The sequence below is a fragment of the Mya arenaria genome, chromosome 4 (genome assembly GCF_026914265.1).
Source record: "Mya arenaria isolate MELC-2E11 chromosome 4, ASM2691426v1".
NCBI classification, from domain to species: Eukaryota; Metazoa; Mollusca; class Bivalvia; order Myida; family Myidae; genus Mya; species Mya arenaria.
In genome coordinates this window covers 73,643,144-73,667,272 of record NC_069125.1, presented here as the reverse complement: position 1 = coordinate 73,667,272, position 24,129 = coordinate 73,643,144, and the positions used below count along the sequence as shown (strand labels likewise).

At 38.4% G+C, this 24,129-nt stretch overlaps 1 protein-coding gene across 1 annotated transcript; it reads left to right on the top strand.

Annotated features, from left to right (window-relative positions):
• The first annotated feature begins 84 nt into the window (after positions 1-84).
• Positions 85-24,016, top strand: LOC128230021 (kelch-like protein 12). Its single transcript, XM_052941999.1, has 8 exons — positions 85-156; positions 5,941-6,156; positions 8,005-8,804; positions 9,006-9,196; positions 10,372-10,564; positions 19,502-19,696; positions 19,924-20,024; positions 23,202-24,016. The coding sequence occupies exons 2-8, from the start codon at positions 6,013-6,015 to the stop codon at positions 23,534-23,536; spliced, it is 1,959 nt and encodes a 652-aa protein (XP_052797959.1). The 5' UTR covers positions 85-156; positions 5,941-6,012; the 3' UTR covers positions 23,537-24,016.
• Positions 24,017-24,129: the final 113 nt, after the last annotated feature.

Here is a 24,129-nt window from a genome sequence, read left to right as displayed (position 1 = left end):
TAACTGTATTATCATAAGTGCCAAAATATAGTGGGATGTAACCCTCATTAAATACCTTCATATTTTCTTTCGGTACATTCCTTGCAAAAATTCTTCAAATAGGAGAACTACCTCAGCCTGCTGTCAAACATTTTTATAACAGCATTGTCAAAATCTGTGAGTGAACCAATCTGTGATACACATTTTTTTCGACGAATTTAAGGCTTGTTATGGGATTTGTCTTCAAATAAGTAATTCATCTGTGCAACGTAAATGCATTCTAAAGTCAACTCTTTGAACTTTCCTAGTCATTCTAAAATGCCGTCCAGGCTTTTTTTTTTAATGATGGTTAGCCTGGAACTAACCATCATTAAAAAAAAGCCTGGACGGCATTTTAGAATGACTATGAACTTTCCTTGCAATTGCATCTACAGGTACAGATATAGATGTACACAGTTGTAAAGTATTTTTTTGAACGCACGGGCCACCTAGGGTTGTTAAGGGGTTAAATCCATTATGATTAGGAGTTCTCTGTATCGTTCTGTTACGTAGAAGGGCCATTTCTGGCATTTATCTACGGGGGGAGGGGTTCTAGTAGCGCTGTGGGAGAGCTTTTTTTAAGCCCTCGACTGTAGATGCGCACACAACACTGTCTTCCAGGTGGTTCCAATTTACAAGTGTTTCCACAAAAAATAAATGTTTATACTGTTCAGTGTGAGCAAATGGAATGTTATATGAAATGTGTTGTTTGGTCTATCTATTATATTAGAAGTTAAATAATCTGTGTATGCCTTTACTTTAATGCAGCGCTTATTTGATTGTTTAGTCGGGTAAAGATCAGGGTCCACTGCTGGCACCATACCCCCTGCTATCTTGTAGAGCATCACCAGTCTGTTGGATACACGGCGGTCCTGTAGGTTCCAGTGTGTTAAGCATTTCTGTCACACAACCTTCTTCCTAAGTCTTATAGTTGTTTAGGATGAAGCGTGCTCCTAGGCGTTAAATTTTTTCTAGTTTATCAATATCTTTCTTCAGGTATAGGTCCCATATAATTGAGCCATATTCTAATTGAGATCTTACGAGTGCAATAAAGGCAGTTTTCCAGCATTCTAGTGGACAATGTTTCAAGTTACGGCGAAGGAATCCAAGTGTAGAGTTTGCCTTTTTGCAGATGATTGCTATGTGGTTAGAACATGTTAAGTCATTTGAAATAAGTAATCCAAGGTATTAAATGGTTAGAGTCCACGTGTTTCAGTATAGTATTGTCGAGTTCATAAAAGTGGGATGATTTACTTTTGACACTTAGAATATAGCACTTTTTAGCATTAAATTTCATGCCCCATGTGGAGGCCCACTTTTCTAGTTCCGATATATCTTTCTGGAGTTTAATGTGGTCTGAAGTGTTCTTTATCTGCCGATACAAGAAACAATCATCCGCAAAGAGTAGAACCTGTGATTTGACGCTCAAAGGCAGGTCATTTATATGGCAGAGAAACATCAGCGGTCCTAGGTCTGTTCCTTGTGGTACTCCTGAGTCTACGTGTATGCTCCTTGAGTTTTCACCTTCCACCACTACATTCATGGACAGGTCTTTCAAGAAAGATGACAACCACGCCAGGAGATGGCCTTTTACCCCGTAATGCGACCTCTTCTGCAGTAGGCAATCATGGGGCACAGTATCGAATGCCTTACTAAAATCGAGTATAGCTATGTCCATTTGATGTTGTTTTTTTCAAAAGAATTCAGGAGGTCATGTAAGGTGCTCACTAACTGAGTTTCAGTAGAGAATCCAGATCTAAAGCCATGGTTTAGTGATATTAATACATTATGTTTTTCAAAGTGATTCAGTAAGTGGCTACAGATAATATGTTCTAATATTTTGCATGTTACTGATGTAAGGCTCACTGGTTCGAAGCTGTATGTTTGTCGCCCTTCTTGAACACAGGGGTTATGTTTGCGTTTCTCCAGTCCAGGGGAAGCTCGCCGCTGTTTAAAGAGTGTTGAAATATCATGCTCAAGCCTGTTGACAGTTCATTTGCACAGTTCTTTAATACTATATTTGGTATGTTGTCTGGTCCTACTGCTTTTGTGTATTAATATTTTCAAGTTGTTTCTTTACTCCTTTCGATGTAATCAAGAGGTGAGACACGTTGGGGTAGGAGTTTCTATTTAAAAGTTTGGGTGAAGCTGTTTCATTGCTTTTAGTGAATACTGATTGGAACTGATCAATTAAAATTTCTGCCTTCCCTTTGGCGTCGGATAACAAGCTACCTTTCTTTTTCAGAGGGGCTACACCAATGTTGTCTTGTTTCTTTGACTTAATATAATTCCAGAATGGTTTTGAGTTATGCTTATCCATTCCTTCTTGGATGGTCTTATTCACATGATCCCATTCAGCCCTGCGCAACTCGCGCTTGCATTCCTTTTGATACTGTCTAAACCTGCTCCATGATCCAGTCTTCTTGGCTTGTTTGTATAATCTGGCCTTGTTTTTTAAGGATCTTTTAATATTTTGGTTAAGCCATGGTAAGTTCTTTTTATATTTATGTAATTTAGATGGTACATGTTTTTCAACACTTGAAGAGTTTATTTGGTTATGTTTTCTGCTAAAAACATGTCAAGATACACGTTTTATGCGAACTCTGTTTTAGGGGCTAATTTAAAAGAAGGAAAGACCACATTAACAAGAAATGTTAATATGTCCTTACTAAAGTGTGTGTGTGTGTGTGTGTGTGTGTGCGTGCGTTCGTGTGTGCGTGTGTGGCTAAGAACCAGCCGTCTGATTAGCTGAGTTGAGCTGAGCCATGCTAGTGTTACAGCTGTCATGGGTTGTAGCCTCACACCAGACACACTTTTCCTCCCGGGTTTACTTTATTACTGACAAATGTCACTAATAAATTTCTGTTTTTAGCTCGACTATTCCAAGAATAAGGAGAGCTATACTACTCACCCTGGCGTCGGTGGTGGCGTTGGCGTCACACCTTGGTTAAGGTTTTGCATGTAAGCACCTTTAAGTCATTATCTCAGTAAATACATCAGTTATTGCATTGAAACTTTGGATATGTATTCCCAACTATCTAACATACTAAATTAATGAAGTTAGATAACAATTATTTGAATATAAATGCAAATAATAGGCCTTTAGTATTCGACTTAGAAATTCTGGTTAAGGTTTTGCGTGTAAGCACACATAGGTTAATATCTCAGCAACTACTTGAGGTATTGCATTGATACTTGATACATTGGTACTCAACCATCCAACCTACTAAATAACCAAGGAAGATAACTCTAGTTTGCATTTAATGCAAATAATTGCCCTTTATTATTCGACTTAGAAATTCTGGTTAAGGTTTTGCGTGTAAGCACACATAGGTTAATATCTCAGCAACTACTTGAGGTATTGCATTGATACTTGATACAATGGTACTCAACCATCCAACCTACTAAATAACCAAGGAAGATAACTCTAGTTTGCATTTAATGCAAATAATTGCCCTTTATTATTCGACTTAGAAATTCTGGTTAAGGTTTTGCGTGTAAGCACACATAGGTTAATATATCAGCAACTACTTGAGGTATTGCATTGATACTTGATACAATGATACTTAACCATCCAACCTACTAAATTAACCAAATAAGATAACTCTAGTTTGCATTTAATGCAAATAATTGCCCTTTATTATTCAACTTAGAAATTCTGGTTAAGGTTTTGCGTGTAAGCACACTTAGGTTAATATCTCAGCAACTACTTGAGGTATTGCATTGAGACTTTATACAATGGTAGTCAACCATCCAACCTACTTAATTAACCAAGTTAGATAACTCTAGTTTGCATTTAATGCAAAATAATTGCCCTTTATTATTCTACTTAGAAATTCTGGTTAAGGTTTTGCATGTTACTACATTTAAGTCAATATCTCAGCAAATATATCATGTATTGCATTGAAACATTAAATATGTATTCCTAGATAACACTTTTTTGAATATAATGCAAATAATGGGCCTTTATTATTTGACTTAGAAATTCTGGTTAAGGTTTTGCATGTAAGCACACATAGGTTAATATCTCAGCAATTACTTGATGGATTGCATTGAGACTTTATACAATGGTACTCAACCGTCTACTTAAATAACCAAGTAAGATAACTCCAGTTTGCATTAAATTAAAATAATGGCCCCTTTTTTATTCGACATAGAAATTCTGGTTAAGGTTTTGCATGTAACCACTTTTAAGTCAATACCTCAGCGAATACATCATGTATTGCATTGAAAATTTACACACAGGCTCCCATCTATTTAACCTTATTTAATCAAGTAAGATAACTCTATCTTTTATATTATATAATTTTTGCCCCTTTATTATGCACTTAGAAATTCTGGTTAAGGTCTTGCATGTTAGCACACATAGAATAATATCTCAGCAACTATTGATGTATTGCATTAAGACTTTATACAATGGTATTCAACCACCCAACTTAATTGAATAACCAAGTTAGATAACTGTATTTTGCAAATAATGGCCCTTTATTATTAGACTTAGAAATTCTCGTCAATATTTTGCATGGAAACACATTTATGTTAATATCTCAGCACACCATGTATTGCATTGAAATCTAATCTAACAGTGATCCATGCATGTTTCGCCAAAACTTTTCAATCCTTACATTGAAAAGCGGCGGAATAGTCGAGCGCACTGTCTCTGTGACAGCTCATGTTTTTAAGGTAACAATTTGCAGCATTCACTGCCATTGAAGATTAGCTTTAGTAAAAATGGTACCCTTTTTTGGTCATGTCTCTGATGCATGTAGACAATAATTATTGCTTTGACAAATTTTAGGTATGTTTTGGGATTTCATGAAATTCATCTTCAAAATTAATGACTTGAGATTGAATTTATCTTTGATACTTAAAACAAATGTAAATATAAACTTGTCAGTTAAGTCTGGGACCAATAATACATGTAATCTTACTCCCAGGTTAAGTGAAAATAAAATGATAACAGCTAAAGATAAGATAACTTTTATTCTGAGTCTGCAAGATATAAACAATACAACATAAGCAGATGCGAGCTTTTGAACCGACTATTTATAAACATATTGTATAATTATGGTATAACAAGTATATAAAAGCTAAAAAGACAATGATACAACATGTATATACTGTATGATACAACATGTATATACTGTATGATACAACATGTATATACTGTATGATACAACATGTATATACTGTATGATACAACATGTATATACTGTATAGTGGCATATCATTTAAGTTGTTATACAGTTATAGATAATACATAATAACTTGGTTTATAAAGTTAATTAAGACGTTCTCTAACATAGAGACAGGGACTAAAGCTAAAGACACTTAAACAGTAAAAGTAGCTTTTGAGTCTAAGACAGAAGCTCTTTGAAACTCAACACATTCAAGACACATTTCTAGTCATGCTGGCAAATTTAGTATACAGTATGTTTTCATAAGAATTGACAAAAGCATATTCACTGGAAAGAAAAATCTTCAATCTAGGCACGCAGTACAAAATCTTCATTAAAACCAGTCAAACTGTTAAATGACTGTTTACCAGACAATTTAAACAATAGTCAACTGACTATGACATCCATTTTGATTGTTTTGCATGTAGTATTTTTTTGAGAGATGATGTCATGACTATAAAAGGCAACCACTCAGGTTATAAATAGTCATCTCAGTTGTGTTTTTCATGATTTGGTTAGGAAGCAATTTTACAATGTTTTGGTCTGCCACTATTTTAATACCTTCAATCTTTAACCCTATTGGGAAACCTAACCCTAACAATTATTCATTCAAGAATCCAAAATGCTTGTTATAGAGAAAATATAAAGAAAATTATCAAAATCTTATGCCATTTTGTATTTCACATAGATTAAACTTACCATCGCCGTATAAAGAACATTGATTTTATGAAATAGCTGTTTTCAGTATTGCAGTGGATGGTCTTGGGCATCTCGGCGGTGAACATGGATTCTCGAGATCAGGCTAGTGTTCTATGATATGCAGCTGAAGCAGGCAAGACTAAAACAGTTGATAAGGGAGTTGCTTGCCTTACAAGTTGGAGGCTGTTGTGGAAGGATGGCGGAGGGACTCGACAGCAACACCACTAGCTGTAACGAATCACAACTCTCTCAGTTATCACAGGTAAAAATGCATACACCAAAAAGTTATATATAGATGACAAATTTTACTGTCGTTAACCAACCTTTTATTTGAATAATTAAGCTGTAACCACTTAAAGAGTGTATTATTGTTAACATAGGTATGAGTATGTGTGAGTGTAAACATGGTGACTGAGTGTGTATAAGTGTAAACATGGTGACTGAGTGTGTATTAGTGTAAACATGGTGACTGAGTGTGTATTAGTGTAAACATGGTGACTGAGTGTGTATTAGTGTAAACATGGTGACAGAGTGTGTATTAGTGTAAACATGGTGACTGAGTGTGTATTAGTGTAAACATGGTGACTGAGTGTGTATTAGTGTAAACATTGTGACAGAGTGTGTATTAGTGTAAACATGGTGACAGAGTGTGTATTAGTGTTAACATGGTGACTGAGTGTGTATTAGTGTAAACATTGTGACAGAGTGTGTATTAGTGTAAACATGGTGACTGAGTGTGTGTATTTGTGTAAACATAGTGACTGAGTGTGTATTAGTGTAAACATGGTGACTGAGTGTGTGTGCTACTGTTAACATGGTGACTGAGTGTGTATTAGTGTAAACATTGTGACTGAGTGTGTATTAGTGTCAACATGGTGACTGAGTGTGTATTAGTGTCAACATGGTGACTGAGTGTGTATTAGTGTCAACATTGTGACTGAGTGTGTATTAGTGTCAACATTGTGACTGAGTGTGTATTAGTGTAAACATTGTGACTGAGTGTGTATTAGTGTAAACATGGTGACTGAGTGTGTATTAGTGTAAACATGGTGACTGAGTGTGTATTAGTGTAAACATTGTGACTGAGTGTGTATTAGTGTAAACATGGTGACTGAGTGTGTATTAGTGTAAACATTGTCACTGAGTGTGTATTAGTGTAAACATGGTGACTGAGTGTGTATTAGTGTAAACATGGTGACAGAGTGTGTATTAGTGTAAACATGGTGACTGAGTGTGTATTAGTGTAAACATGGTGACTGAGTGTGTATTAGTGTTAACATTGTGACTGAGTGTGTATTAGTGTAAACATTGTGACTGAGTGTGTATTAGTGTAAACATGGTGACTGAGTGTGTATTAGTGTAAACATTGTGACTGAGTGTGTATAAGTGTAAACATGGTGACTGAGTGTGTATTAGTGTAAACATGGTGACTGAGTGTGTATTAGTGTAAACATGGTGACAGAGTGTGTATTAGTGTAAACATGGTGACAGAGTGTGTATAAGTGTAAACATGGTGACTGAGTGTGTATTTGTGTAAACATGGTGACTGAGTGTGTTTAAGTGTAAACATCGTGTATGAGTTTGTGTTTAGTGTTAACATGGTGACTGAGTGTGTTTAAGTGTAAACATCATGTATGAGTTTGTGTGTAGTGTTAACATGGTGACTGAGTGTGTATTAGTGTAAACATTGTGACTGAGTGTGTTTAAGTGTAAACATCATGTATGAGTTTGTGTTAGTGTTAACATGGTGACTGAGTGTGTTTAAGTGTAAACATCATGTATGAGTTTGTGTTAGTGTTAACATGGTGACTGAGTGTGTATTAGTGTAAACATGGTGACTGAGTGTGTATTAGTGTAAACATGGTGACTGAGTGTGTATTAGTGTAAACATGGTGACTGAGTGTGTGTGCTACTGTTAACATGGTATCTTAGTGTGTATTAGTGTAAACATGTGACTGAGTGTGTATTAGATTAATCAAGGTGCATGAATGTGTGTGAGTTAGTGTTACAATTGTTGATGAGAGTGCTAGTGATTTATATGCCTTGTTGGTGTATTGGCTATTTTGTGCAAATTAAATGTAGCCATTAGTTCTTTCCTCTCATATTCCAGATAACAGAGCATGGATCACTTGAAAAGTCGACTGAGAACAAGTTTATCGATCATGAATGGGGAACCAATCTTCTTCACGGGTTCTCTAAGCTATACAAGGACAAGGAGTTTGTGGATGTCACATTGGTTGTGGACGGCAGAGAGTTTAACTGCCACAGAAATGTTCTTGCAATCTCCAGCCCCTTCTTCATGGCCCTATTTTCTACTCCTATGTCTGAAAATGGTCAAGATAAAATTACACTACGAGAAATAGACAAACTGACAATGGAGCTTGTTCTTGATTACATATACACGGGGGAGGTAATTATGTCAGAGGAGACCGTGCAGGATCTGCTCTCCGCAGCCAACAGGTTCCAGCTACTCCCATTACGAACTGGCTGCGCAGACTTCATGAGAAAACATATAACAGTATCGAACTGCATTGGAGTTTACTTTTTTGCCAAGGCTCATGAATGCAATGTCTTAGCAGTGAAAGCTAAAGAAATCATAAGCAAACAATTTACATCATTATGCCAGCAACAAGAGTTTCTATCACTGCCAGCTGATAAACTAATAGAAATAGCAAGTGATGACAACATAGAGGTGACGCAGGAAGAAATTGTATATGAAGCCTGCTTGAACTGGGTGAAGGCAGAGCTGGATGAGAGAAAGAAGTGTTTGGGGGAAGTGATGGACTGTGTTCGCTTTGCTAACATAAACTCGTATTATTTTTGTGATCGTATAGACAGTAACCAATTGTTAAAGGAATATGAATCTCTGTCCAGCAAGCTAGATGATGTGAAATATTTCCATATGTTAAGGTATTACCAGTAACTTGCTTTTCTAGACAAATGTTTTACTCTAATTCAGAAGGTACATTAAGCAATACATTGAAGAATGTTTAAAAAAAATTGGAAATGATTAAAATTCATCTTAATCTTAGCTCAAGTAATTTAAACTAACATGTAATTCATTTGAGAAAATGCTGTCCCCCTTTCAAGTAAGTATCATTTTATTGACAGGGACCGCCATGAAGAAATGGACTTGAACCTGACCCCTCGGCAGGGTATGCAGCATGAGCGGGCAGTAATGATCATCGCCAACCCATACACGGAGGACACCCTGAAGAAATACAACAGTGTGGAGGTCCTGCTGCCCCGCTCTGGGGAAGTCATCTTCCTCTGCAAGCTCCCACAGAGTCTTTACACACCAGGTACAACAACAACAACATTCGTAACACCGTAACATACATGTGCTACATTTGTAACATGCATGTGCTGCATAGTCTTGACACCCATTGTCTGTACACACTCCTTATACACATGTGCCATAAAGTCTTAAGAAACTGGTTACACATATTTGCTGCATAGTCTTCACAAATAAGGTACACACATTTACATTTAAATGGCAGCATTAATGTCACATCCTGAAATTGAATAAAATGGAAATGATTTTTTTTTTTAGCTCACTCAAGATAATTGGGACTAAAGTGAAACAAAACCTGTTGTTTGATGTAATATATTTTGAAAATATGCCCAAGTGTGGTCGTTGAGCTATAAATAGACCAAGACCTGCCTGTTTGTGGAATCATTCTTTTAAGATAGATAAGAGAATAGAGTAACAAATGAATAATATCATCACTTTAATTTACTTTTTTGGCAACAAGTGAAACATGGAAATGGTATTCAATCTCTTTGTTTTATTATACGTGTATGGGAAACACACACTTTGTCGGGTCAGTCGGTCAATCTGTCCTGTTTTTGTCTGGTCAATATCTTTCTCATTCAGGATTGGATAAAAAAAAAATTCTCATTCATTATTGGATTAAAAAATCTTGGGCAGAAGTGACCACCATAGCATGAGAATGTGTCGTGCACAAGATAGGGTTAGGTTTAGCTTCACCCTAACCTTTTCCCTTACCTTAAAAGTCAAGGTCATATCACCCTTCTGAAATTAGTATTTGTAGGTTGGTTGGTCCTATTTTGTCTGGTTCATTTCTTTCTCATTCAAAGTCGGATTTTAAAATTATTTGGTAGGATTGAAAACCATACCATGAGGATGTGATGTGCACAAGGGCAGTATTCCCCGATTTATGGTCAATCTCACAGCAACCCTCTGAACTTAGAATATTATAAGCCTTACTGATGATAGTTTGTGTCCAAACTATATCCTTCTCATTTATGTTCTGATTTTAAAATTATTTGGCAGAAGTGACCACCATTACACAAGGATAAGTTATGTACAAGACTGGTGGCCCTACCTTCAAGGTCAAGGTCACAGCAACCTTCTGAGCTTAGTTGACTTATATAAGTCTAACTGATAATAGTTTGTGTCACATCCATATCTTGAATCAGTCATATCATTATGACATATATATTACATTTTCAGGGTGTGCAATAACAGGGGACAACCAGATATACCTGGCAGGAGGGTCCATCCGGAAGATAAACTACCGGGGCTCCATTTCCATAGAGGGTGTGTCCAATATGTTCTTTGTGTTTGACCATACATCCTTGTCCTGGGTCCAGAAGGCCAAGATGCAGATCCCTAGATGCATGTTTGACCTAACCATTGTTGATGGGTAAACATTTTTCTTTTAATATTTAATAGCCATTATCTAGAAATCCCTGATTGAATTGTCTGGTGGGATACATTTACATATACTAAACATATTAACATTATTCTAGAAAGAAGAAACTAACGTTTATTTGGAAGAGCTGCTTGACATTATTAAATTGATTACATTGTGCGACGTCAAACAATGTTATGGACTGTGTTATGGACTGTGTTATGGACAGTGTTATGGACTGTGTTATGGACTGTGTTGTGGACTGTGGTGGACTGTGTTATGGACAGTGTTATGGACTGTGTTGTGGACAATGTTATGGACTGTGTTATGGACTGTGTTATGGACAGTGTTATGGACTGTGTTGTTGACTGTGTTATGGACTGTGTTATGGACTGTGTTATGGACAGTGTTATGGACTGTGTTATGGACAGTGTTGTGGACTGTGTTGTGGACAATGGTATGGACTGTGTAATGGACTGTGTTATGGACAGTGTTATGGACTGTGGTGGACAGTGTTATGGACTGTGGTGAACTGTGTTATGGACAGTGGTGGACAGTGGTGGACTATGGTGGACTGTGTTATGGACTTTGGTGGACTGTGATGGACTGTGTTATGGACTGTGATGGACTGTGGTATGGACTGTGGTGGACAGTGTTATGGACTGTGGTGAACTGTGTTATGGACAGTGGTGGACTGTGTTATGGACTGTGATGGACAGTGTAATGGACTGTGATGAACTGTGTTATGGACTGTGATGGACAGTGTTATGGACTGTGATGAACTGTGTTATGGACTGTGGTGGACTGTGTTATGGACTGTGGTGGACTGTGTTATGGACTGTGATGGACTGTGTTATGGACTGTGTTATGGACTTTGATGGACTGTGGTGGACTGTGGTATGGAATGTGGTGGACTGTGGTGGACAGTGTTATGGACTGTGTTATGGACTGTGGTGGACTGTGTTATGGACTGTGATGGACAGTGTTATGGACTTTGATGAACTGTGTTATGGACTGTGATGGACAGTGTTATGGACTGTGATGAACTGTGTTATGGACTGTGGTGGACTGTGTTATGGACTGTGGTGGACTGTGTTATGGACTGTGATGGACTGTGTTATGGACTGTGGTGGACTGTGGTATGGACTGTGGTGGACAGTGTTATGGACTGTGATGGACTGTGTTATGGACTGTGGTGGACAGTGTTATGGACTGTGGTGAACTGTGTTATGGACAGTGGTGGACTATGGTGGACTGTGTTATGGACTTTGGTGGACTGTGTTATGGACTGTGATGGACTGTGGTATGGACTGTGGTGGACAGTGTTATGGACTGTGGTGAACTGTGTTATGGACAGTGGTGGACTGTGTTATGGACTGTGATGGACAGTGATGAACTGTGTTATGGACTGTGATGGACAGTGTTATGGACTGTGATGAACTGTGTTATGGACTGTGGTGGACTGTGTTATGGACTGTGGTGGACTGTGTTATGGACTGTGATGGACTGTGTTATGGACTGTGTTATGGACTTTGATGGACTGTGGTGGACTGTGGTATGGACTGTGGTGGACTGTGGTGGACAGTGTTATGGACTGTGTTATGGACTGTGGTGGACTGTGTTATGGACTGTGATGGACAGTGTTATGGACTTTGATGAACTGTGTTATGGACTGTGATGGACAGTGTTATGGACTGTGATGAACTGTGTTATGGACTGTGGTGGACTGTGTTATGGACTGTGGTGGACTGTGTTATGGACTGTGATGGACTGTGTTATGGACTGTGTTATGGACTGTGGTGGACTGTGGTGGACAGTGTTATGGACTGTGGTGAACTGTGTTATGGACTGTGGTGGACTGTGTTATGGACTGTGGTGGACAGTGTTATGGACTGTGTTATGGACAGTGGTGGACAGTGGTGAACTGTGGTGGACAGTGTTATGGACTGTGGTGGACTCTGGTATGGACTGTGTTATGGATTGTGGTGGACTGTGGTATGGACTGTGGTGGACAGTGTTGTGGACTGTGTTATGGACTGTGGTGGACTGTGTTATGGACTGTGGTGGACTGTGTTATGGACCGTGGTGGACTGTGTTATGGATTGTGTTGTCTGTGGTATGGACTGTGGTGGACTGTTTTATGGACTGTGGTTGACAGTGTTATGGACAGTGGTGGACAGTGGTGGACAGTGTTATGGACTGTGGTGGACTGTGTTATGGACTGTGGTGAACTGTGGTTTGGACAGTGGTGGACAGTGTTATGGACTGTGGTGGACTCTGGTATGGACTGTGTTATGGATTGTGGTGGACTGTGGTATGGACTGTGGTGGACAGTGTTATGGACTGTGTTATGGACTGTGGTGGACTGTGTTATGGACTGTGGTGGACTGTGTTATGGACCGTGGTGGACTGTGTTATGGATTGTGTTGTCTGTGGTATGGACCGTGGTGGACTGTTTTATGGACTGTGGTTGACAGTGTTATGGACAGTGGTGGACAGTGGTGGACAGTGTTATGGACTGTGGTGGACTGTGTTATGGACTGTGGTGAACTGTGGTTTGGACAGTGGTGGACAGTGTTATGGACTGTGGTGGACAGTGTTATGGACTGTGGTGAACTGTGTTTAGGACTGTGGTGGACTGTGTTATGGACTGTGGTCGACTGTGGTATGGACTGTGTTGCTGTGGTGGACTGTGGTATGGACTGTGGTGGACTGTGGTATGGACTGTGGTGGACAGTGGTATGGACTGTGGTGGACAGTGGTGGACTGTGGTATGGACTGTGGTATGGACTGTGGTGAACTGTGTTAAGGACTGTGGTGGACAGTGTTATGGACTGTGGTGGACAGTGTTAAGGACTGTGGTGGACTGTGGTATGGACTGTGGTGGACAGTGTTATGGACTGTGGTGAACTGTGTTAAGGACTGTGGTGGACGGTGTTATGGACTGTGGTGGACTGTGGTATGGACTGTGGTGGACTGTGGTATGGACTGTGGTATGGACAGTGGTGGACAGTGTTATGGACTGTGGTGGACAGTGTTATGGACTGTGGTGAACTATGTTAAGGACTGTGGTGGACTGTGTTATGGACCGTGGTGGACTGTGGTATGGACTGTGGTGGACTGTGTTATGGACTGTGGTGGACAGTGTTATGGATTGGGGTGCATATTGTCAATTAGTTCAAAGGTCGAGATGTTTTGATTAGCTTTTGTAAAAACTTGTGCAGCCATTGAAGCTGCACTCTCACAGAATGAATGTTTTGACAACTTTTTTATTTTTTTGTCTTGGAACGAGCAGTTTTTTGAATAAATATCTGAAAACCATTGATAAAAGACTGATGACAAAAGATCTGATCGCAGATTTTTCAAATTTCCTCTAATTGATGTTTTATGCATTTTCTTAAACCGTTAGTAATGGTTTAAGCCATAAAACATTAAATTTGGAATGGAAATATGATTATCTGTAATCTGATCTTTTGTCAACAATCGTTTATCATTTGTTTGCAGATACTTATGCAAAAATTTGATAATTCCTAGAAAAAAACATCTTTGAGAGTGCAGCTTTAAATCAATGAATTTTTAGCTCTACTGGCTATTATAGCCATAAGAGCTTATGCCATGGTAATGTGTACATAGTATGTGCTTCTGTGCTTCTGTAAACAGTTGCTTGTGAACACGATACAGTCTCCAGTTTTGATTGTATCTCAATGAAACTTGTACAGTAGTTAGATATCCATTAGAGCTTGGTTCCTTTGGAAAACCAGCCAGATCCGCCCATGCATGCTTAGATTATGGGCCTTGAAAGTATGAAAAATCAGTGCGTCTGTAAACAATTGCTTGTGAACACAATACAGTCATCAGTTTTGATTGTATCTCAATGAAACTTGTACAGTATTTAGACATCCATTAAAGCTCAGTTTCTTTTGAAAACCAGCCAGATCCGCCCATGCATGCCTAGATTATGGGCCTTGATAGTATAAAAAAAATGTTATTGGGTAAACAATTGCTTGTGAACACGATACAGTCTTCAGTTTTGATTGTATCTTGATAAAACTTGTACAGTATTTAGATATCCATTAGCGCTCGGTTCCTTTGTAAAACCAGCCAGATCTGCCCATGCATGCCTAGATTATGGGCCTTGAAAGTGTAAAAAAATATGTGCGTCTGTAAACATTTGCTTGTGAATATGATACAGTCTTCAGTTTTGATTGTATCTCGATGAAACTTGTACAGTATTAAGATATCCATTAAAGCTCAGTTCCTTTTGAAAACCAGCCAGATCCGCCCATGCATGCCTAGATTATGGGTTTTGAAAGGATAAAAATATGTTATTTTTAGCTAAGTCAATTTTTAGCCAAGAATACATGAGTGAAGTCTATTTTTAGCCAAGTTAACATGTAAAGTTACAATTGCTTGTGAATATTTGTTTAAAATATTCCCCTGGGGTCATTACTGGCCACGCCCCCGGATTCACAGCTTTGGTATACTTAAATTGTGAGATGTTAAAAACCTTTTTGTCTGAAACAGCTATGCAGATCCTTGCTATTTTGAACAAGGCTTAATTTAGTGGTCCACTACCATGGTTTTTCAAATTATGCCCCTTGGGTCAAAACTGGCACTGCCCCGGAGGTCACAAGTTTCCTAGGGACTTATTTAAGAAATATTTTCAAAATCTTCTTGTTTTAAACCACAAGGCCTTGATATTTGATGTGGAGTATCATAATTTTATGATGACCCTCTAGCAAAACTTTTGAAATTATGCCCCTTGGGCAAAAGCTGGCCCCACCCCTTTTGACTTACTTTTTAATTTTTAAAGCTACATCAATGTAATTCTGATCATGCGTACAGTTTTGCAAACAAGCATCAATGTTGTCCTCAGATGTCCTTGACTTTGACCTTTTGACCAACTTTTTATGCCCCTGAAGGTGGGCATATTAAAATCGCACCATCCGTCCGTCCGTCCGTCCGTCCGTCCGTCCGTCCGTGTGTCCGGCTCAATAACTCGTGTCCAGGCTGTAACTTTCCCTTGTATGGACAGATTTTAAAATAACTTGCCACATGTGTTCGGCATACCAAGACGACGTGTCGCGTGCAAGAACCATGTCTCTACCTCTAAGGTCAAGGTCACACTTAGGTGTTTATTCATAATTAAATGCTGCATATAAGGACATAGAGCATAGGTTGTCGTGTCCGGACTGTAACTTTCCCTTCTATGGACAGATTTTAAAATAACTTGCCACATGTGTTCCGCATACCAAGACGACGTGTCGCGTGCAGGACCCGTGTCCCTACCTCTAAGGTCAAGGTCACACTTAGTGTTTATTCACAATGGAATGCTGCATATAAGGACATAGAGTATAGGTTGTCGTGTCCGGGCTGTAACTTTCCCTTGTATGGACAGATTTTAAAATAACTTGCCACATGTGTTCGGCATACCAAGACGACGTGTCGCGTGCAAGAACCGTGTCCCTACCTCTAAGGTCAAGGTCACACTTAGGTGTTTATTCACAATGGAATGCTGCATATAAGGACATAGAGTATAGGTTGTCGTGTCCGGGCTGTAACATTCCCTTGTATGGACAGATTTGAAAATAACTTGCCACATGTGTTCGGCATACCAAGACGACGTGTTGCGTACAAAACTCGTGTCCCTACCTCTTAGGTCAAGGTCACACTTAGTGTTTATTCACAATGGAATGCTGCATATAAGGACGTAGAGTATAGGTTGTCGTGTCCGGGGTGTTACTTTCCCTCGTATGGACAGATTTTAAAATAACTTGCCACATGTGTTCGACATACAAAGACGATGTGTCGCGTGCAAGACCCGTGTCCCTACCTCTTAGGTCAAGGTCACACTTAGTGTTTATTCACAATGGAATGCTGCATATAATGACATAGAGTATAGATTATCGTGTCCGGGCTGTAACTTTCCCTTGTATGACCAGATTTTTAAATAACTTGCCACATGTGTTCGGCATACCAAGACGACGTGTCGCATGCAAGACCCGTGTCCCTATTTCTTAGGTCAAGGTCACACTTAGTGTTTATTCACAATGGAATGCTGCATATAACGACATAGAGTAAAGGTTGTCGTGTCTGGGCTGTAACTTTCCCTTGTATAGACAGATAATAAAATAACTTGCCACATGTGTTTGACATACCAAGATGATGTGTCGCGTGCAAGACCCGTGTCCCTACCTCTTAGGTCAAGGTCACACTTAGTGTTTATTCACAATGGAATGCTGCATATAAGGACATAGAGTATAGGTTGTCGTGTCCGGGCTGTTACTTTCCCTTGTATGGACAGATTTTAAAATAACTTGCCACATGTGTTCGACATACAAAGACGATGTGTCGCGTGCAAGACCCGTGTCCCTATTTCTTAGGTCAAGGTCACACTTAGTGTTTATTCACAATGGAATGCTGCATATAAGGACGTAGAGTATAGGTTGTCGTGTCCGGGGTGTTACTTTCCCTCGTATGGACAGATTTTAAAATAACTTGCCACATGTGTTCGACATACAAAGACGATGTGTCGCGTGCAAGACCCGTGTCCCTACCTCTTAGGTCAAGGTCACACTTAGTGTTTATTCACAATGGAATGCTGCATATAATGACATAGAGTATAGATTATCGTGTCCGGGCTGTAACTTTCCCTTGTATGACCAGATTTTAAAATAACTTGCCACATGTGTTCGGCATACCAAGACGACGTGTCGCATGCAAGACCCGTGTCCCTATTTCTTAGGTCAAGGTCACACTTAGTGTTTATTCACAATGGAATGCTGCATATAACGACATAGAGTAAAGGTTGTCGTGTCTGGGCTGTAACTTTCCCTTGTATAGACAGATAATAAAATAACTTGCCACATGTGTTTGACATACCAAGATGATGTGTCGCGTGCAAGACCCGTGTCCCTACCTCTTAGGTCAAGGTCACACTTAGTGTTTATTCACAATGGAATGCTGCATATAAGGACATAGAGTATAGGTTGTCGTGTCCGGGCTGTTACTTTCCCTTGTATGGACAGATTTTAAAATAACTTGCCACATGTGTTCGACATACAAAGACGATGTGTCGCGTGCAAGACCCGTGTCCCTACCTCTTAGGTCAAGGTCACACTTAGTGTTTATTCACAATGGAATGCTGCATATAACGACATAGAGTAAAGGTTGTCGTATCTGGGCTGTAACTTTCCCTTGTATAGACAGATAATAAAATAACTTGCCACATGTGTTTGACATACCAAGATGATGTGTCGCGTGCAAGACCCGTGTCCCTACCTCTTAGGTCAAGGTCACACTTAGTGTTTATTCACAATGGAATGCTGCATACCGTAATTCACCTAAGAGTTCGGACACCTTAAATTAATTATTTTTTTCGCTGTCCGAAAACATAGAAAATTACCATTTTTACATTTTATTTACATGTTTGTTTAACCTGTCTTTTTTCTTCATGTTTGCATTTTACCACTTATTAATTTATCCGTAGTAATCAATGGTCATAAACTTATTTATTACGCCTATAAGCGTAAATCCTTCATCAAGTTAATTAAACACCATTTTATACATGCATTGAACTGAATAAACACATTCTATCGGCTTCAGATCAAAGTCACACTGTGTGACGTCACATAACTTACAGTTAACCTGTTATACCCACGAGGATCTCGTGGAGAGCATGGACATTGCTATGCAGGATTAATGTATAACTGTACGATTATTGATTCTTACAGTCAAGTTTGAAAGTTTATTGGCAGATCGTTTTACAAACATGTCATGTCTATGTTTTCTTAATCCCTTGATTGCCCTTGTTGTTTCTTTAATCCCCCAATAAATATATCACACTTCCTTTTTAACAGGCAATAAATCATTTAGGATGGGTAGTAACTAATTAAATTGTCACAGTGGTGTATACGGTTAGGTAATCTAGCCAGGCATAGTAAAGATAAAAATCAATAATCTTCGTCTGTGAAACTTGGTATCTGTGAAAGTTATGATTGATGTCCTTTGGGTGTCCGAAAATTAGGTACGCAAAATAAATTATTTTGGAAAATAATTATGGGTGTCCGAATATTTAGAGTGTCCGAACTCTTAGGTGAATTACGGTATAAGGACATAAGAGTATAGGTTGTCGTATCCGGGCTGTAACATTCCCTTGTATGGACAGAATTTAAAATAACTTGCCACATGTGTTTGATATACCAAGACGACGTGTCGCATGCAAGAACCGTGTCCCTACCTCTAAGTTCAAGGTCACACTTAGGTGTTTATTCACAATGGAGTGCTGCATATAAGGATACAGAGTATTGGTTGTTATGTCCGGGCTGTAACTTTTTCTTGTATGGACAGATTTTAAAATAACTTGCCACATGTGTTTGACATACCAAGACGACGTGTCACGTGCAAGACCCATGTCCCTACCTCTAAGGTGAAAGATACATTTAGTGTTTATTCACAATGGAATGCTGAATATAAGGACATAAGAATGTAGGTTGTCAAGTATGGGTGGTATTTTTTTATGTTTAGAGGCAATTTAAAATAACTTGCCATATGTATTTGTTTGATCTTTAACTTTTCATGTACTGACCTTGTTCATAGGTCAATGTCACATTCGGGGGCATTCGTCACATACTGTGACAGCTCTTGTTTATTTTTAAAGCTACAGAAATGAAATTTTGACCAGGAGTACAGTTTTGAAAGCAAATATTAGTTGCCTATAACTCATAATGTACATGCTCTGGATTGAAAATGACCAAAGAGCCATGCCAGTAGAGCATATAGGCCCTCTTGGGCCTCTTGTTTCTTAAATCACCTTGAATCAATTTTCTGCATGTTTCTTACAAAGACGTGCTCAGGGAGCATTGTTTGTGAACCATCTCTATCGAGTAAGTTCATACTGTTGTAAATACAATTATTTTATATAAAGCCTACCTTTCCATTGGTTTTTAGGTATGGGTATGCAGTTGGGGGTATGGATGGAACAGTTCTGAGCTCAGTAGAGCGTTATGACCCCTGCTCTAATACTTGGTCCCTACTGGCTCCTCTGCCCCAGCCTCTCCGCTTCACCACCTCTGTCAGCCTGAAAGGCAAACTGTATGTGTTCGGGGGAGAGAACTCGGAAACAATCGTCAACACTGCATACAGGTACACATGGAGCATGCTTCTGTCAGATACTAGCATACATGCCATTTAGCCGAACACAATGTGCCTCATTACATTGATCTCAATTGCCTTTTGCCTCTATTTACTTGAACGTTCTAAACACTGGTCCATGTGGTTCCAGCTGATTTTTGAAATGCTGTATGAACCTTTGTACAGTTCAATGTATCAATTATATACATATATTAATTATATTTACAATTCTATTTCAGATATGACCCTTGTTCAGATACATGGACAGAGCTGGTTGCTATGGCCACAGGAAGGGTGCTTGCAGGGAGTGTGGTTCACCATGGAAAAATCTATGTTATAGGTAGGCAGAATAGTATACTTCAGTACATTTTTCTGCAAAGTTACATCACTTGTGAAAATAACGATGTTGCTGTATGTCATCGATTAAAATATTCTGAAACTCAGGTTGACAACTCCCACTTCTCTTCTTAAACAACTTGATGGTTATGCGTCCTAATTAATCAAGAGATTGGAAAATGCAAGAATGGGCACACATTAGCCTTGTTTCTTTCTATTTTATTGCTCAGTAATGCTTATTACACCCACAACTCAGTTATTAAATTTATACATGAGCGCTTCAAACAAGTGTTTAATTTGAATCACGAGGGTAGTTGAAAAGGTATCTGTTTTGAACCATGAAGTGATGGACAGTGTTCAGTAGCTAGCATTGGTATTAATGAATAGCATTTTAATTTATCAGCACAATTGTTAGTGCACAGTTAAGCTCCCCCACTTGTTGGAGTATACACAAAAAAACATCATAAATCATAGTATAAATATGTGTAATATTTGTAGTAAATAGTACTATAAGTATTTGTTGTAGAACATGAAACAGTAGCTAGTAATTACAGGTGTGTAGTCATGTATGTATGCATCAGTGTATTCTTTGTTTACTAAAAAGCATTATGTTTGAAGGATGTTGGTGTCGCTTACTGTCACTTAACATTCATATTAATGGTAAAAGGTCTTACATGTGCACAAGTTTTGGTATTGATCCTTTTGATAACTAACTAACTTAGTCCTTTTAAAATGGTTTCATATTTGCATCACTACTAAGTAGCTTTGTTTATTATTTAGCTTGTTGAATACATGTAGTATTACTAACTTATAATACCCTCAAGTAACATTGAATTGAAAATGAGTAAACTGTTCTTGTTTTTTATTTTTTATTGATCCTTATCTTACAAAATTACACCAAAACATTTTCAAAAGGCAGGCACCTTAAGCTGGCATGTTAAAATTTAGCAATAAGCGCTTTTTGATTTTATGCAAACAGTAAAATTTCGCTCCCAAAGTTGCTTCACATTGCAGCATGTACTCCAGACCGTAAGATTTTATTAAAATGTACATTTATAATTGGGGTAGACGGGTCTTGAGATTTGTTAAAATATGCAAAATAAGAGAAATTCAGTTTAGCTTACTTTTTTTTAGATTTCTTAAATATTATTTTCTTTGCTTTGATGGAATTGTGAATGAAAAATTTATTTACATTCTGATGTTGGAGTTTCTGGTTTTGACTTTTTCTCTTTTTTACTTTTATCAATGTACTAAGTTATTGATTGAGGTTTCAACACTTTTTAACCAGATTTTCAAATAGTGAAACCTGGTTATTAGAATAGCAAACGTCGTTGTTCGGGCGGGCGGCGTCAAACTCACCTATGTAACTGAATAACTTTAGTAAGGGTTGACATATCTTGACCAAACTTGGTCTATAGAAAGAGTTTATGGGTACCTTTCATGGGATTGTGTTTGGGGTCCCCAGGGTCAAGGTCAAGGTCACTGTTAATAAACATAGAAAAACGGTTGAAACTGAATAACTTTAGTTAGGGATGACATATCTTGACTAAACTTGGTCTATAGGAAGAGTTTATGCAGACCTTTCATGGGATTGCGTTTGGGGTCCCTAGGTTCAAGGTCAAGGCCACTGTTACTAAAAATAGAAAAACGGTTGAAACTGAATAACTTTAGTAAAGGGATGACATATCTTGACTAAACTTGGTCTATAGGAAGAGTTTATGGAGACCTTTCATGGGATTGCGTTTGGGGTCCCTAGGGTCAAAGTCAAGGTCAATGATACTAAAAATAGAAAAATGGTTGAAACTGAATAACTTGAGTTAGGGATGACATATCTTGACTAAACTTGGTCTATAGGAAGAGTTTATGCAGACCTTTCATGGGATTGCGTTTGGGGTCCCTAGGGTCAAGGTCACTGTTACTAACAATAGAAAAACGGTTGAAACTGAATAACTTTAGTTAGGGATGGCATATCTTGACTAAACTTGGTCTATAGGAAGAGTTTATGCCGACCTTTCATGGGATTGCGTTTGGGGTCCCTAGGTTCAAGGTCAAGGTCACTGTTACTAAAAATAGAAAAACAGTTGAAACTGAATAACTTTAGTTAGGATTGACATATCTTGACCAAACTTGGTCTATAGGAAGAGTTTATGGATACCTTTCATGGGATTGCATTTGGGGTCCCTAGGTTCAAGGTCAAGGTGACTGTTACTAAAAATAGAAAAACGGTTGAAACTTTATAACTTTAGTTAGGGTTGACATATCTTGACCAAACTTGGTCTATAGGAAGAGTTTATGGATACCTTTCATGGGATTGCATTTGGGGTCCCTAGGGTCAAGGTCACTGTTACTTAAAAAGAAAAATGGTTCAAACTGAATACCTTTAATTAGGGTTTACATTTCTTGACCAAACTTGGTCTATAGGAAGAGTTTATGGATACTTTCATGGGATTGTGTTTTGGGGTCCCTAGATTCAAGGTCAAGGTCACTGTTACTAAAAATAGAAAAATGGTTGAAACTGAATAACTTAAAAGTTAGGGTTGACATATCCTGACACAACTTGGTATAAAGGAAGAGTTTATGGATACCTTTCAATGGATTGCATTTGGGGTCCCTAGGTTCAAGGTCACTATTATTAAAAATACAAAAACAGACACAGGCTGAAGTTTTAAAAATAGCGTCATTTTAATAAAAAAAAGTTGTTTCCAGGTCAACATTGCACGGGTACATTCATTAATTTAACATTTACTTAACATTCTTGTTTTACTTTTATTGTTGTATCTTTTCCCATAAATCTTAACTGATTTATAATGTTATTATTCTTTAGTTTGTTAACATTTTTGTTGAAAAAAAAACGCAACAGTTTAGGTGGATTGGACGGCTGTAGGGGAGAATAAGGCTGATGAAATCATGTTTAAGGATTGAGAATTTGCCTGTTAATTATGATTTGGTCAATGAAAGGTCAAGAATGTTTAAAAAAAAATTGTGAAAGTCCCCACTATTCCCCAGACATGGGGGGAGGGGTGCAATTGACTGGTGCATTTGTATTAAAACCACCTATTTACATCTATTATAAAATACATTCTTTATTTACAGTTGACAAGTATAATTTTGTAGTAAATACCACTTTAGGAGTATGTAAACATGTACACTTCTTATTGTAAATCCTCGATCATTGTTTCAGGGGGCAATGGGAAGGTTAGTGACAAGTGGAAGCGCGAGTACCTGCCGGAGTACTGTGTGAGCTCAGTGGAAATATATGACCCAGACAGCAATTCCTGGAGCCCTGGGCCTGAACTGCCAAATGCTCTTTGTGGGGCAGGGGTGGTGAAGTTTGGAGGCACGATACTGATTGTGGGGGGTGAGGATGACAAGAGCTGGATGGCAGGTCTGTGCTGGCTGAAAGAAGAGAGGGGCAGACAACTCTGGGTGGAGGGACAGGAGCTCCCCACTGTCATGAGCACCTTTGGCTGTGCTGTCGCCAACATCCAGAGGGAAGCTTTGAAACAGCAGACATAGATATCAAACATTTTCTACCCATTAATGTTTTATATCAAATTATTATGGTGGTGTCGGCGGTGCCAGCATCAGCAAAACCTTGTGCAGAAAGCTACTATGTTTCATTATCAAATTATGATGAAGCTTTGTGAACCACTAACCGAAATAGAACCAGAGTTATAGCCTTTTTACATTTCAAAGTAAAAGGGTTATATCTAGTGCAGATAATAATAGTGTGGGCATACAAGCAATTAGATGAATTATGAACTTATTTGAAAATTTATTTCATGCACCAACATTTTTATCATTTCTTTGTTTAATGCTAAGCTGAAATTATTACGAAAGCTGAATTGTATGTACATTTTTGTGCATTTACCTGTATATGTAGTCTTCATTTCATTTGTATTTACAATAACTTAATTTTGTGGATTTGACAACCATCAATATTTCTCTGTCTTTCTATGTCTGATGATGCTGCTTTAAAATAAACATAGATATGAAGCTGTATGTTTAATGCATGTTTTGCTGCATCACATACATTAAGACACATGTGACGTATATGTAACCGGCTGTGAACTCTCAACAGTCTGGGCGATGTACCTCTAATAGACCTG